The sequence below is a fragment of the Oryctolagus cuniculus genome, chromosome 2, assembly GCF_964237555.1.
Source record: "Oryctolagus cuniculus chromosome 2, mOryCun1.1, whole genome shotgun sequence".
Classification (NCBI taxonomy): domain Eukaryota; kingdom Metazoa; phylum Chordata; class Mammalia; order Lagomorpha; family Leporidae; genus Oryctolagus; species Oryctolagus cuniculus.
The window spans coordinates 131,408,756-131,421,627 of record NC_091433.1 but is presented as its reverse complement, the minus strand read 5'-3'; the positions used below and the strand labels follow the sequence as shown (position 1 = coordinate 131,421,627).

At 35.9% G+C, this 12,872-nt stretch overlaps 1 protein-coding gene across 23 annotated transcripts in view; it reads left to right on the top strand.

Annotated features, from left to right (window-relative positions):
- ZNF638 (zinc finger protein 638) overlaps positions 1-12,872 on the top strand; it is a 167,350-nt gene that overhangs the window by 124,974 nt on the left and 29,504 nt on the right. For 17 of the 23 annotated variants that reach the window (XM_051842785.2, XM_008254265.4, XM_051842784.2 and 14 more), the window contains 8 exons: positions 481-567; positions 796-864; positions 1,551-1,591; positions 2,912-3,043; positions 5,382-5,510; positions 6,682-6,723; positions 7,918-8,052; positions 10,547-10,672. In XM_051842785.2, the coding sequence (XP_051698745.2) occupies positions 481-567; positions 796-864; positions 1,551-1,591; positions 2,912-3,043; positions 5,382-5,510; positions 6,682-6,723; positions 7,918-8,052; positions 10,547-10,672 (761 nt within the window). The remainder of the gene's footprint in view (positions 1-480; positions 568-795; positions 865-1,550; positions 1,592-2,911; positions 3,044-5,381; positions 5,511-6,681; positions 6,724-7,917; positions 8,053-10,546; positions 10,673-12,872) is intronic. The other 6 variants (XM_051842786.2, XM_051842783.2, XM_070068949.1 and 3 more) reach the window with 1 other exon arrangement.

Here is a 12,872-nt window from a genome sequence, read left to right as displayed (position 1 = left end):
GTTTTTGAATGGTGACTCATATTACCTTCCTCTGCTTGTACATTTCCTCTGATGTTTGTTACTTTTAAAAAGATTACTTCTTTCCATGTTAGAAGAATGCTTTTTCTCCATAAATAAGTGGAATACTATTGAAAATAAATATAGCACGTTGAAACTACCAGTATCTTTTTAGTAATACATTTTCCAGTAGCCTAGTCTTACAGAACTTTTGCAGAATTAGCAAAATACGAGTTTTGTAATGTGTTCTTAATGATGTGCTTCTATCACTTGAGGTTTGAACTTGTAACTCACTTTAGGATATCATCCAAAAATGGCATCTCAGCTTAGTAAAGCAGATAATGAATATAAATAGAAAAAGTGAATGTTCGGAAAGAACTGCTTTTATAATAAACCACTACTTATTCACTAAGATATTAGCATAAGACATGTTGCATGGTTGAGCAGACCCTTAAAATAACGGATCAATTCTACCTTTAAAAGCAAAATCTACTGGGAAGAAGTCTCTGGAATCAAAAAAGGCTGGGAATATCAAAAACAAAGACTCCAGTAAACCTGTGACTGTACTAGGTAAGTTTGAAATGTTGTTATTTCAGTAGTTTATTATCTTAGACCCTCTTGGTGTTATACTCAGTGTATATCTTGTAATTTTGCTTAAAAATCTTCAAAGGGCTTGTTTTTAAATTAAGTCGGATCAGCCTAAGGAGACCTAGACTGACCAATAAGCTTAAGTTCCTTTTCACTAGTTGAATTATATTAGTGCTTTTCTACACTGCTAAAGCAGACTATTTCATGCAGAAACCTCTGAAATAAAGACTGACATAGAAGCGAAAGCTACAGAGAACTCTGCTAAAGAAACTACTTCAGGTAGGTCAATAGAAATTTTATTTTGTTTTATAAAGGTGGAGGAGAATCGAAATTTTAAGAGCAGAGGTACTTAATTTTGTTGTATTACTTGAATACGTACCTACACACATTTTTTTCTCCATCCTGAAATAAAGGTCATACCTAAATAAAATTAAGAATATTATGATTCAAAGGGTCAGCATCATGGCTCAATTCCAGCATTCCTTATTGGAGCACTGGCTGCTTTGATTCCTATCCAGCTCCCTGCTAATGTGGCTGGGAAGACAGTAGAAGATGGCCCAAGTGCTTGGACCTCTGCCACCCACATTGGAGACCTGGATGGAGTTCCTGGCTCTTGGCTTTGGCCTGGCCCTGCTCTGACCATTAGCCATTTGGGAAGTAAACCAGTAAATGGAAGATCTCTTTCTGTCACTCTGCCTTTCACCAAAAAAAAAAAAAAAAAGGAAAAGAAAAAATAATTTTTTGATTTAGATTTTCACCCTTTTAAATGTGATTAATGCTATCAGAAGAAATAAAAATGTATTATTTAAAAGCCAGTGTCACTTTTGTAGCTGTTCCCCTCTGGTTCTCTAACTCTTTTGTGAGCTGTGTACGCTTTCAAATAGCTCCTGTTTAATCCATTGTGGAATAAAGTGAGATCTTGATAAAGTATATCTATTTATTTTTTTCTTTTGTTTTGTGTTAAGAAGCTGCTTTGGAAACTGCAGAAAATGAACCAGTTAACAAGGTCAGTTTTTTATTCCTTTAAACCTTAAAAAAATTTGACAAAAAAAGTTTTTTACAAAATTGAAGTAAAAGTTATTATGGTCTTTGGGACTTTGAAAAACTCCAGTCACTTTTGATTCTTTGAGTATGTCTTGAGTTCAAAAACTTTGAGTAGCTCAGTAAATGGAAGATTTATTAATACATTATTAATAAATGTACATATTTTTGAAAATCACTTTTTCATTGGGAATGACATATTAGCCAAAATGAGTCTTTTTGGTACACAACAGGTTATCAAATTAGAACCAGGGGAATTTTCTGATAGCTTTTTCTCCCCTAGGAGGCAAACGTGAGATATGTTAATATTTGGAATTCCAGTTGTTTCTTTGTGTTTTGGAAGGAACAAATAGTGTTTTCAGTTCTGTTTGAAGGATATAAACTTCACCTTATTGTTTTCTTATGATATCTGTTATTATGAATATATTAAAATATCTTTAATTTAGAATTTACCAGTTTAGATTTTGCCATCATTTAGTTGCTAAGCACAAGTTTATTTTTATGTAGTAACTCCATTCTTCAAGTGGTAATTAAATAATACATCTTACAGGGATAATATTTTAAAGCACCAATAGTCCTTTAACATAAAGGACTTCAGGGAAGGAGCCATTTATTAATATAGTTGACATGGTAGTTAAAAATCACTAACAGTTGATTTATGGAAATCATAAAAATTTATAGTTTTTTTTTTTTTATAAAACAAAAGTAAAACATTGTACTATGGCTCATTTTTAAGAATTTCCCCAAAATTTTCAAAGAAAAAACTGTCATTGATAAGAGAGCCATCTTGAAGAATAAAATCGATGTGAAAGGATGTTTAGTAGGAAAATAGTGCTTAACTTGCAGTGGCGATTGAGTTGTGTGGTAAGGAGTCTAAGGAAATACTGCCAGAAAGGGATGATCCTTTCAAGAAGGTAAAAGGATACCCACTGATTTGGAGTTTGGAGTTTGTGCCCATAAAGCACAGGAGTGACAACAGTACTTGAATGGCATTGTAGTCAAAGATATTTCTCAAATTTTAAAGCACCAGGTGAAAAAGAGACCTATAGAACTAAATTAGATGATGGATAGTACCTCTATTAATTTCATATATTTGAAGAACATAAATTTGCAAAATAGGGAGGGAGTGTTGTTTTTAATTTGAAGTTCAGATCAGCCTACTGAATTGATCAGACTTGCTCAAATATTAAATGCAGTATACATACTGACATACAGTGTGTAGTATAAACTTGACTAATCTAAAACCTGTTAAACTTTAATATCAATTTTTAAATTTATTTTGAAGGAAACAGAGGAAATGTGTGTGATACGTATTTCTAATTTGCCTAATAAAGGATATTCTATAGAAGAAATTTGCAACTTAGCAAAACCGTTCGGTGGTTTAAAGGATATTTTGATTTTATCATCTCACAAAAAGGTAAGTTAATAATAGGTATTCATACTGTCTGACAGCACATTTTGAAGTGTTAAATTCATAACATGGGAAGAAAAAGTTTAAAAACACCATCTTAAAGTAATCCAACCATTTCAAGCTAAAGACATTTTAAAATGTAAAACAGAAAGATTCCTTTATGTTTGAATTCTAAGCAGGCATAATTTTGATGCTGGGGGGAAAATGGCTTACTAATAATTTCAGAAGTTTTGCCAAAAAATTTGTTTAATAAAAATGTTATACGTCTGTAATCTGTTTAACAAAGAATTTTCAAATGACACTTAGCATTTTGTAGATCATTTTCACTAGTATTTCTTTAGGCTGTTTTACTAATGATATTCAAATGGGAAGTAACCTTTTTGAGACTCAAACTAATAATGGCATCAGTACTTAGAATGATCTAGGCTCTGAGTTTTCTATCAGTTTACATTGCTTTTGCATTTTAAAACAAATTTATTGTTAACAACTTGTGGGAAGTATTTTGTATGAAATAGGATTCCAAAAATGAGTTTAAATAGTGGAACTGACATCATTGTAGTGCCAAAGAATATTGTTTTTACAATAGAAAGGTGTTGGTGAGTTCTTTGAGAATAGAGTTTGTGTTTGGTGATAATCAGAATCAGTGTGCTTGAGAAAACAGGAGAGGAGACAGAATACGGTTGAGTTGTATATAGCTTGACATTATGTTACATATAGATTATTTGAATAATTACACCACTTTGTAAAGTGTATATTCTTAAATGATTGAACTTTTTATGAAAATTATATTTCAGTAGTTTATTTAAAAGTCTATTATTATGTTTTAAAAACATAACAAAAATGAACATGTTTTTAATGTGAGTTTTTTCTTTTGAAAGCTTTTATTTAATAAATACAAATCTCATAGGTACAGCTTTAGGAATACAGCGGTTCTTCCCCCCATACCTGTACTCCCACCCCCACTCCCATTCCACCTCCTGTTCCTTCTCCCATCCCATTCTTCATGAAGATTCATTTTTAATTATCTTTATATACAGAAGTAATGTGAATTTTTTAAATGAGTTTCTTAATACATTGAGATAGGGGAAATGTGTGTTTACAACTAATTTAAATTGATATTTTACGTCACATGTCAAAGTGCATATTATACCAAAGTATATGTGTAAACAGGTAATAAAGTGTATGTTCCAAACCCAAATATCTTAATTATTATCTGCCCAATTTTGATTAAATTTAAATATTCTGTGATTATTGAACATTTCCAAGATATTATATAGAAAATACCTGGTTCAATTTACACTAGTCCTCCATTTTCCTCTCAGGGAAGTGTTTGGGCTCTGCTGGATGCCTAAAACTAGGGATATTACTGAACCCTATTTTATGATGCTATTCTTTTCATATGCATATGTACATAAAGTTAAGCCTTTTCCATTTTTAGATAAGTACTTGTAGTACACTGGGGCCATTATGTTTGTATTTGGAGGTACTGTAGCAAAACTAGCATGTGTTTCTTTTTCCTTTTTTACAACCTCACACTTTTAGAATTTGTTCTTATGTAATCTCAACATAATTGTTTGGTTTGTTCTGTTTTAAGTAGAAAACTTAACCTCTTCATTTAAAAGTAGTACTTTATAGCTTCTCTTTGCCATCTCTGAATTTCCAACAGCTTTACTCTTGTGCTTTGTGCATTATTAAGGAAAATAAAGGGTGCTTAAACAGTGGGATATGGAGACCATCTATCTGATAACAGAAATGGCTGATAATTGACCAGTTGGCACATACAGTGTGTATACCTAGACAAAAGATTCATTTATGTGCTGGCCAGTCAGAATGAGATTTCATTACATTATGGAGAATAGCTCATAGTTTAAAACTTGTTGTTTATTTCTGGAATTTATCATTTACTATTTTCAGACTATGCTTGATTTTGGGTAACTGAAACTGTGGAAAATGAAACCAGATTGGAGGGAAGGATTCTATATAATGCAAACATTTGTCATATATTTTTAGTTCATATTTCTCATTTTATCAATTGTTGGATTTATTTGCTTAAGAAATATTCTTCTATATACTAAGGATACAGTGATGAATAAGAGGACTTTTGTTAATGTTGGTTACTAAAATGTCCTTGTTTCTGTCTTTAGTATTGACTTCTGAGTTCAGTCATTTTTTCTTGCTTATGGTTTTTAACATTAGTCTGTGGGACTCAATTTCTGAAGACTGTATTTTTTAATTTTAAAAGTGCTTACTAAGTGTTCAATTCATTTGATTCAAGTATTAAATCTTTCCAAGAAAGAGTAACTTAAGACTTATGTTTTCATTCTTGTAATTTCTATTTTAAAAGGCATATATAGAAATAAATAGAAAATCTGCTGATTCTATGGTAAAATTTTATACTTGTTTTCCAATATCCATGGATGGAAATCAACTCTTAATAAGTATGGCTCCTGAAATCGTGAATATAAAAGACGAGGTAAATGAGACTTAACATCATGTTTACTAAATTTTATTAAATTTCTTATCAGATTTATTTTAATCTGTTACGTTTTGTAATTTTCTTTGAGTTCACGTTTTCTCTCAGGCATTGAGAAAAGTACTTCCTGTCTTTATAATAGTTCACTACACTGTTTGAGTTATTTTCTTAGTGAAACAATCCTGTCCTTCATGTGTATTGATCTTGAAAACAGTTATCACCTCAGCATTCCTAACTCAGTGCCATTATGTGTCGTTCAAACTGGAATCCCTGGACTTTCTTTAATTTTTTTTCTCTCATTCCTTATATTTGGTTTATTAATAGATGTTGTATAAAGGTTGTTTCTTTATCTCAGACCATCTTCTATTATTTCGTTTCTTAAAAACTTCTGCTGGACCACTAGAGTAGTTGATCTTTGTACCTTCTACCTTCAGTTTTGTTTCCCTCAAGTCTTTTCTCCACAAGGCCCTCTGACTGACTTACAATTCAAATCTGTCCCAATTTAGCTTTAATGTCTCTGTGGCCTGTAAACATTGACCATCAACTGTTAAGAGGCAAGAGATAAAGATGGGGAAATCTCCAGAGTAAGATGGATATAAAATACATGTAATTTGAGGAAAACTTTCATCAGAATCACTCTCATTTGATTGAATTGGTGGTGGTGTTTTATACATGTCAGTAAAAAGAAAAAAAGTTTAAGAACCATAGTCTAATGTTTGTTACCCTCTGCCAGCTCTGACATTGTAGGCTCATGGCATTCTTGGCCTGATTATAATGCAGCAGCAGCAGATCACTTCATACTTACACACTGTGCTATTTTCTGTTTTGTCTGCATTTCTATTTTTTCTATTTTGATTTGCTTAATTTTTCTTTATAATTTGATTATCTTCCTGTAATCTGAATTAAGTCTTTTATTCCTTGTATTTGAACTTGTGTGTTCATTCTAACTATATTTAGGGGAATAGGAAGAGTTAAATTGTAATGGGAAGGTAGGACTTTGATAACTTGTTTTGAGGGAAAGATTTTTGAAAGGAACAGAAGTTTTGCTACTTCATTTTATGAAATGCTGTGTAATGTATATTTGCATAGATTATTATATTACACATCTTGACTGAATATGTGAATGACAAAGAACTTACACTTTGAACCTTTGTATAATTTGACTTTTTAGGAAGCTATGTTTATAGCCTTGATTAAAGAAAATGACCCAGAGGTAAGTTTTGCCTTTGATTTCTTTTTTACCCATATTTAATTGATAGAAACCTTGAGTGTTTTATTTATTCACCTTTGAGTAAATAGAGAAAAACATAGTAATAATTTTAAGATATTGAGGGTGGGGCCAGCACTGTTGTATAGCAGGTAAGAGCCCTGGCATCGCAGGTAAAAACTGCTATTGGTGGTGCTGGCATCCCATGTGGGTGCTGGTTCAAGTCCTGGCTGCTCCACTTCCAATCTAGCTCCCTGTTGGTGTGCCTGAGAAAGCAGCAGAGGATGGCCCAGATGCTTGGACCCTTGCACCCACATTGGAAACCCACATTGGAAACCCACAGGAAGCTCTTGGCTCCTGGCTTCAGATTGGCCCAGCTCCAGTTCTTGTGGCCATTTGGGGAGTGAATAAGCAAATGGAAGACACCTCTGTTAATTCTGCCTTTCAAATCAATAAATAAATCTTTTTTTTTTTTTTTTAACATTCTGGTGGTAATGGAGATGTCAGATGGGTTGTCTTCTTGTTAAAATAAGAAATAAAGGGTCATGGTAATCCTTGATATGAATTAAATTCCCCATATATTGGAGTATATAGTAAGTGGCCCTATAGGGCAGTAGCCTGACAGAGGATGTTTTGGGTAAACATATTGATAGTAGAAGTACTCTATTTCTTGTTTTAGTATATTGTTTTACTAATTACTCAAACAAATAGACTTCACTATCATCATATATCATTTTCTCACTCTTAAGAAAGGACATTTCTGGAGTCTGTAATATTTTTATTTATATTTATTTATGTATTTTACTTGATAAGCAGAAAGAGACAGATGAAGAGAGAGACATCTCCCATCAATGTTTTATTCCCCAAATAAAACATTAGCAATAGCTAATGCTGGGCCAGGCCAATGCCAGGATCTGGGAACTCATTTGAGGTCTCCCACATGGGTGGCAGGGATCCAAGTACTTGAGCCATTCATTACCTGCTATCTCCCAGGATGTGGCTTGGCAGGAAACTGGAATTGGCTGCAGAACCAAGACTTGAGCCCATGCACACTGATACTGGATACAGTTGTCCCAGGCTGCATCCTAATGGCTATGCTAAATTCCCATCACCTATAATGTTAAATTATTGTTAATCTGTGTGTATAGTGTGATGCTACAGCATTTTGTTTTTTATGCTGTCTCTTTTTTTAAAAAATAGGCAAATATAGATAAAATTTACAATCGATTTGTACATCTTGATAATTTACCAGAAGATGGACTTCAATGTGTACTTTGTATTGGACTTCAATTTGGAAAAGTAGATCACCATGTATTCATGAGTAATAAAAGCAAGGTAACAGTTTCCCTCTTAACATAGTTATATAGTCTGTGAGATTATGTAGCTGGAACCCTATATTATGATCTGCATCTTATAATTCAACTTCTGAACTGAAGTACTTCTAATCATTATGTAACTGCTTACCAGAATATATACTTACCAGAAATGTGCTAGGTTAGGATATTTTCTTCTGGACTGTGACAAGACAGAAGAGGTTATCTCTCTCTCTCTTTAGAGCTCTTAGTCTTTAAGGAAGATAAGACACAAGGGGAAAAGGTAATATATATAGTACACAGAGCATTATTTTAGTGGAATGTTTAGTTTGTTCTGCCCTTAACTATTTTACTTTGGCTTAGTTGATGCTTATTTGTAAAGTTAAGGATTATTACCAGATATTTTCTTTAGTAACTTACAGTCAAAAGACACGTAGAGGCCGGTGCCGCGCCTCACTAGGCTAATCCTCCACCTTGCGGCGCCGGCACACCGGGTTCTAGTCCCGGTCGGGGCGCCGGATTCTGTCCCAGTTGCCACTCTTCCAGTCCAGCTCTCTGCTGTGCCCCGGGAAGGCAGTGGAGGATGGCCCAAGTGCTTGGGCCCTGCACCCCATGGGAGACCAGGATAAGTACCTGGCTCCTGCCATCGGATCAGCGCAGTGCGCCGGCCGTAGTGCGCTGGCCGCAGCGGCCATTGGAGGGTGCACCAATGGCAAAGGAAGACCTTTCTCTCTGTCTCTCTCTCTCTCACTGACCACTCTGCCTGTCAACAAAAAAAAAAAATAAAAAAAAAAAAGACATGTAGAATTAGGTCTGTTTATTTCTGTGGAAAGAAGTATAAATAAAATAATTATTCTTTACCATCATGACTGAACTTCCTTCCTTAAAAGAACACCAAAAACTGTGTCATCTGTTCACATTTGTATTTAACATGTATTTCAGCTGTCCATTAAAATTAAATTTTGATCAGCTACATATTACCCAAAAAGGCAAGATTTTATTCCAAAATATATAGTATTTCATTTAAAAAGTTATATAATTGAGCAATAATTTTTTATTTATTTCACATGTTCCTAACTGATAAATAGAGCATGTTTTGTACTGTAGAAATAGCTTCATATAGGATGGAATGTGAGGACAGAAGGCTTAAAAGAATTTTGAACCTTTGCTTTATAGATCCTTTATTGTTTATTTTAAACAAAAATTTTTATTTATAAAAAAACCAGATTTCATAAATACAGTTCTAAGAGCGTAATGATTGGCTGGTGCCGCGGCTCAATAGGCTAATCCTCCACCTTGCGGTGCCGGCACACCAGGTTCTAGTCCTGGTCGGGGCGCTGGATTCTTTCCCAGTTGCTCCTCTTCCAGTCCAGCTCTCTGCTGTGGCCCAGGAAGGCAGTGGAGGATGGCCCAAGTGCTTGGGCCCTGCACCCCATGGGAGACCAGGAGAAGCACCTGGCTCCTGGCTTGGAATCAGCGTGGTGCGCCGGCCGCAGCGCGCCAGCCATGGTGGCCATTGGAGGGTGAACCAACGGCAAAAGAGGAAGACCTGTCTCCCTGTCTCCCTGTCTCTCTCTCTCACACTCCACTCTACCTGTCAAAAAAAAAAAAAAAAAAAAAAAAGAGCATAGTGATTCTTCCTACCCTACCCTCCCTCCCTCACTCCTACCCTCTCTCCTCCTTTTCTTATTTTTATTTTAATTTTTACAATGACATACTTTGAATTTGCTTTATAATTACAATCTTAATCCTTCACTGAAAAGCATACAGCATCCTCTTAAATTTTGCCTTGCCTTTGCAACATTCTAAAAATTGTTTCTTTGGTTTATTTTACACAGAGATTGACCTTACCTTTGCAATCATGTGTCTAGAGCCTGAAATAAAAACACATTCAGTTTTCTAAAATAATTTTAAGAAACTTTTATGTGATTAAAATATGCAAATTTCATATTTGTAAAACATAAATCTGTGGTTTTGATTGCGTTTAATTGTCAGATCAAAGGCATTAAGTACATTCATGTTGTACAACCATCACCTCCATCCGTATCCAGAACATTTTCCATTTCTTAAACTGAAGCTTCCTGTCCACTAAACAGTAACCCCCTAGCCAGTGTTAATCAATATTCTGTTTATGAATATGACTACTTAGGTACCTTGTATTTGTGGAATTCTGACTGACTTATTTCATTTACCATATCTTCAAGATTTATTCGTGTCAGAATTTTCCTCTCTTCTTAGGGCTATTAAATACTCTGTTGCATGCATATTTATCCACTTACCTGTTCATGGACTACTAGGTTGCGGGTTTTTTTTGTTTGTTTGTTTTTTGGCTACTGTGAATAATGCTTTTATGAAATGGGTATACAAATATATGTTCAAGTCCCTGCTTTTTTTTTTTTTTTTTTTTTTGGGTATATACTGAGAAATAGAATTGCTGGATCATATAATAATTTTAAACTTTTAATTTTTTAGGAAGTATTCATGCTTTTTTTTTTATTTATTTATCTTCTCCAAAGGCAATTCTTCAATTAGATAGTCCTGAGTCTGCTCAGTCAATGTACAGCTTTCTGAAGGAAAATCCACAGAACATAGGGGACCATGTGTTAACCTGCAACTTATCTCCAAATATAGAGTCTTCAGAGGTAAGTGGTTTTTGTTTTTGTTTTTGTATTATCTTTTGTGCTTTTAGTTTTTTTTTTTTTTTTTTAAGAATTATTTATTTATTTGAAAGACACAGTTACAGAGGAGAGACAGAGAATGATCCTCTATTCATTGATTCACTCCCCAGGTGTCTGTAGTGGCCTGGCAGGCTGAGGCCAGGAGCCTAGAACATTATCTGGGTCTCCCATGTGGGTGGCAGGGGCCAAGCACTTGAGTCACCTTCTGCTACTTTACCAGGTACATTGGCTGAGAGCTGGATTGGAAGTGGAGCAGCCGCAACTTGAATCGGCGCTCATATGAGATGTCGGGTTTAGAGATGGCAGCTTAACCCATTCTACAAGGCCATTCCTCCATTTGTGCTTTTAGAAAATGGAGAAAGCATAAAGTTCTTTCTCCCAGAAGTTACATTCTGAAGATGATTTGAAGAATTTTTCTTGGGCAATAGTCAAACTGGTTCTGAGTTTAGATGTTCTTTTTTTCTCCTCCCTCCCCTCCCCCTCTCTTCTTGGTTTTGGAAAGTTACAATCCAGGATTGGAAGAGTCCCATCGGTTCATTTGGTGATAACATTCTTGCTGGCATAGTCCTTAGGTAGGACAACGCAGTTCATGGCAAAAGACACAAAACACACAGAACTGTCATTATCTGGTCAGTCTCTCCCCATCCGCTTCAGTCTCTCTCATTTTAAAGCTACCATAATTGAATCATGGAGAGTGAGACATGTCCCCCTAATATAATCACACCCCAAAGGTCCTACTCTTAAACACCATAGACAGATTAAGACTTTAGGGACTAAAGCTCATGTGTTAGGGAGAACAAATATTCAAACCATAGAATTCCACTCCTTCTCCCCCAAAAGTTGGATTCTTTATACATACAGCATACAGTGGTTGCATCTCCAGCAGTTCCAAAGTCTTCACCAAGTCCGGCATGAATTCAAAAATCCAAAGTCTCATCTAAGACTCAGAGCAAAGTGCTTCAGCTGTGAGCCTATAGAAATCCAGGTGGCATGCTTCCAAAACAGTAGTGGGATAGGCACAGGCCCTTATACATTCTGATTCCAGAGGAGGGAAATAGATAAGTAAAACATATTAATTAGCCCCAAACAGACTGAAACCCAGGGCAGATGTTGAATCCTGAATCTCCCAAATCCCCAAGGCTTTGGGCACAGCCCATGCTTCAGTTCTTACCATCTTCTGTTGCATGTTGGTAGCTCCATAGTTCTGAGGTCTTGATAACCTCCCATACTCCATATTGCTATTTTCTCTACCTTTCTGGGGTCTTTAATTTTATTGACACAGCTTTACTAGACATCACCTCATTGGAAGCTCCTCTGACCCCTGAGCCTCTGACCCTGTGGCAGACTTCTGCCTCACCTCCCAGTCTTTCTTTGAATTCTTGGTGGAAGCTGCCATGAACTCAAAACTCTTAAATCCTGTACATAACAACCCATCATCATGTGGACTCCATCAAGTTTTGCTTCCTGCAGGAGCTGTGCCTGCAGCTTTGGAGTACTTTGATGCATGAATTGTGAGATGGTCTTGGGGATACTTATGGACAGGGGTAGGAGTTGTTTCCTTAAAATAATTCTGGTTTTCTATGCTTGGAGCATATGATGCAAGGTGGGGCTGGAAAGATTTCTGGGATATCCTCAAGACAAGTTTGCTGTTGTGCTAATGTGAAGCATTCAATAATATTTTTCAGGGGGTTCCTCAGCCTTACTGATTTGTACTTTTTTTCACTCTGTGCCTGGACAGACAGCAGAATTTCCCTCTTTAAATTGTATATTTTGGCCGGCGCCGTGGCTCAATAGGCTAATCCTCCACCTTGCGGCGCCGGCACACCGGGTTCTAGTCCCGGTTGGGGCGCCGGATTCTGTCCCGGTTGCCCCTCTTCCAGGCCAGCTCTCTGCTATGGCCAGGGAGTGCAGTGGAGGATGGCCCAGGTGCTTGGGCCCTGCACCCCATGGGAGACCAGGAAAAGCACCTGGCTCCTGGCTCCTGCCAGGATCAGCGCGGTGCGCCGGCTGCAGCGGCGGCCATTGGAGGGTGAACCAACGGCAAAAGGAAGACCTTTCTCTCTCTGTCTCTCTCTCTCACTGTCCACTCTGCCTGTCAAAAAAAAAAAAAAAAAAAAAAAAAAAAAAAAAAAAAAAAAAATTGTATATTTTGCCTTAAATCAAG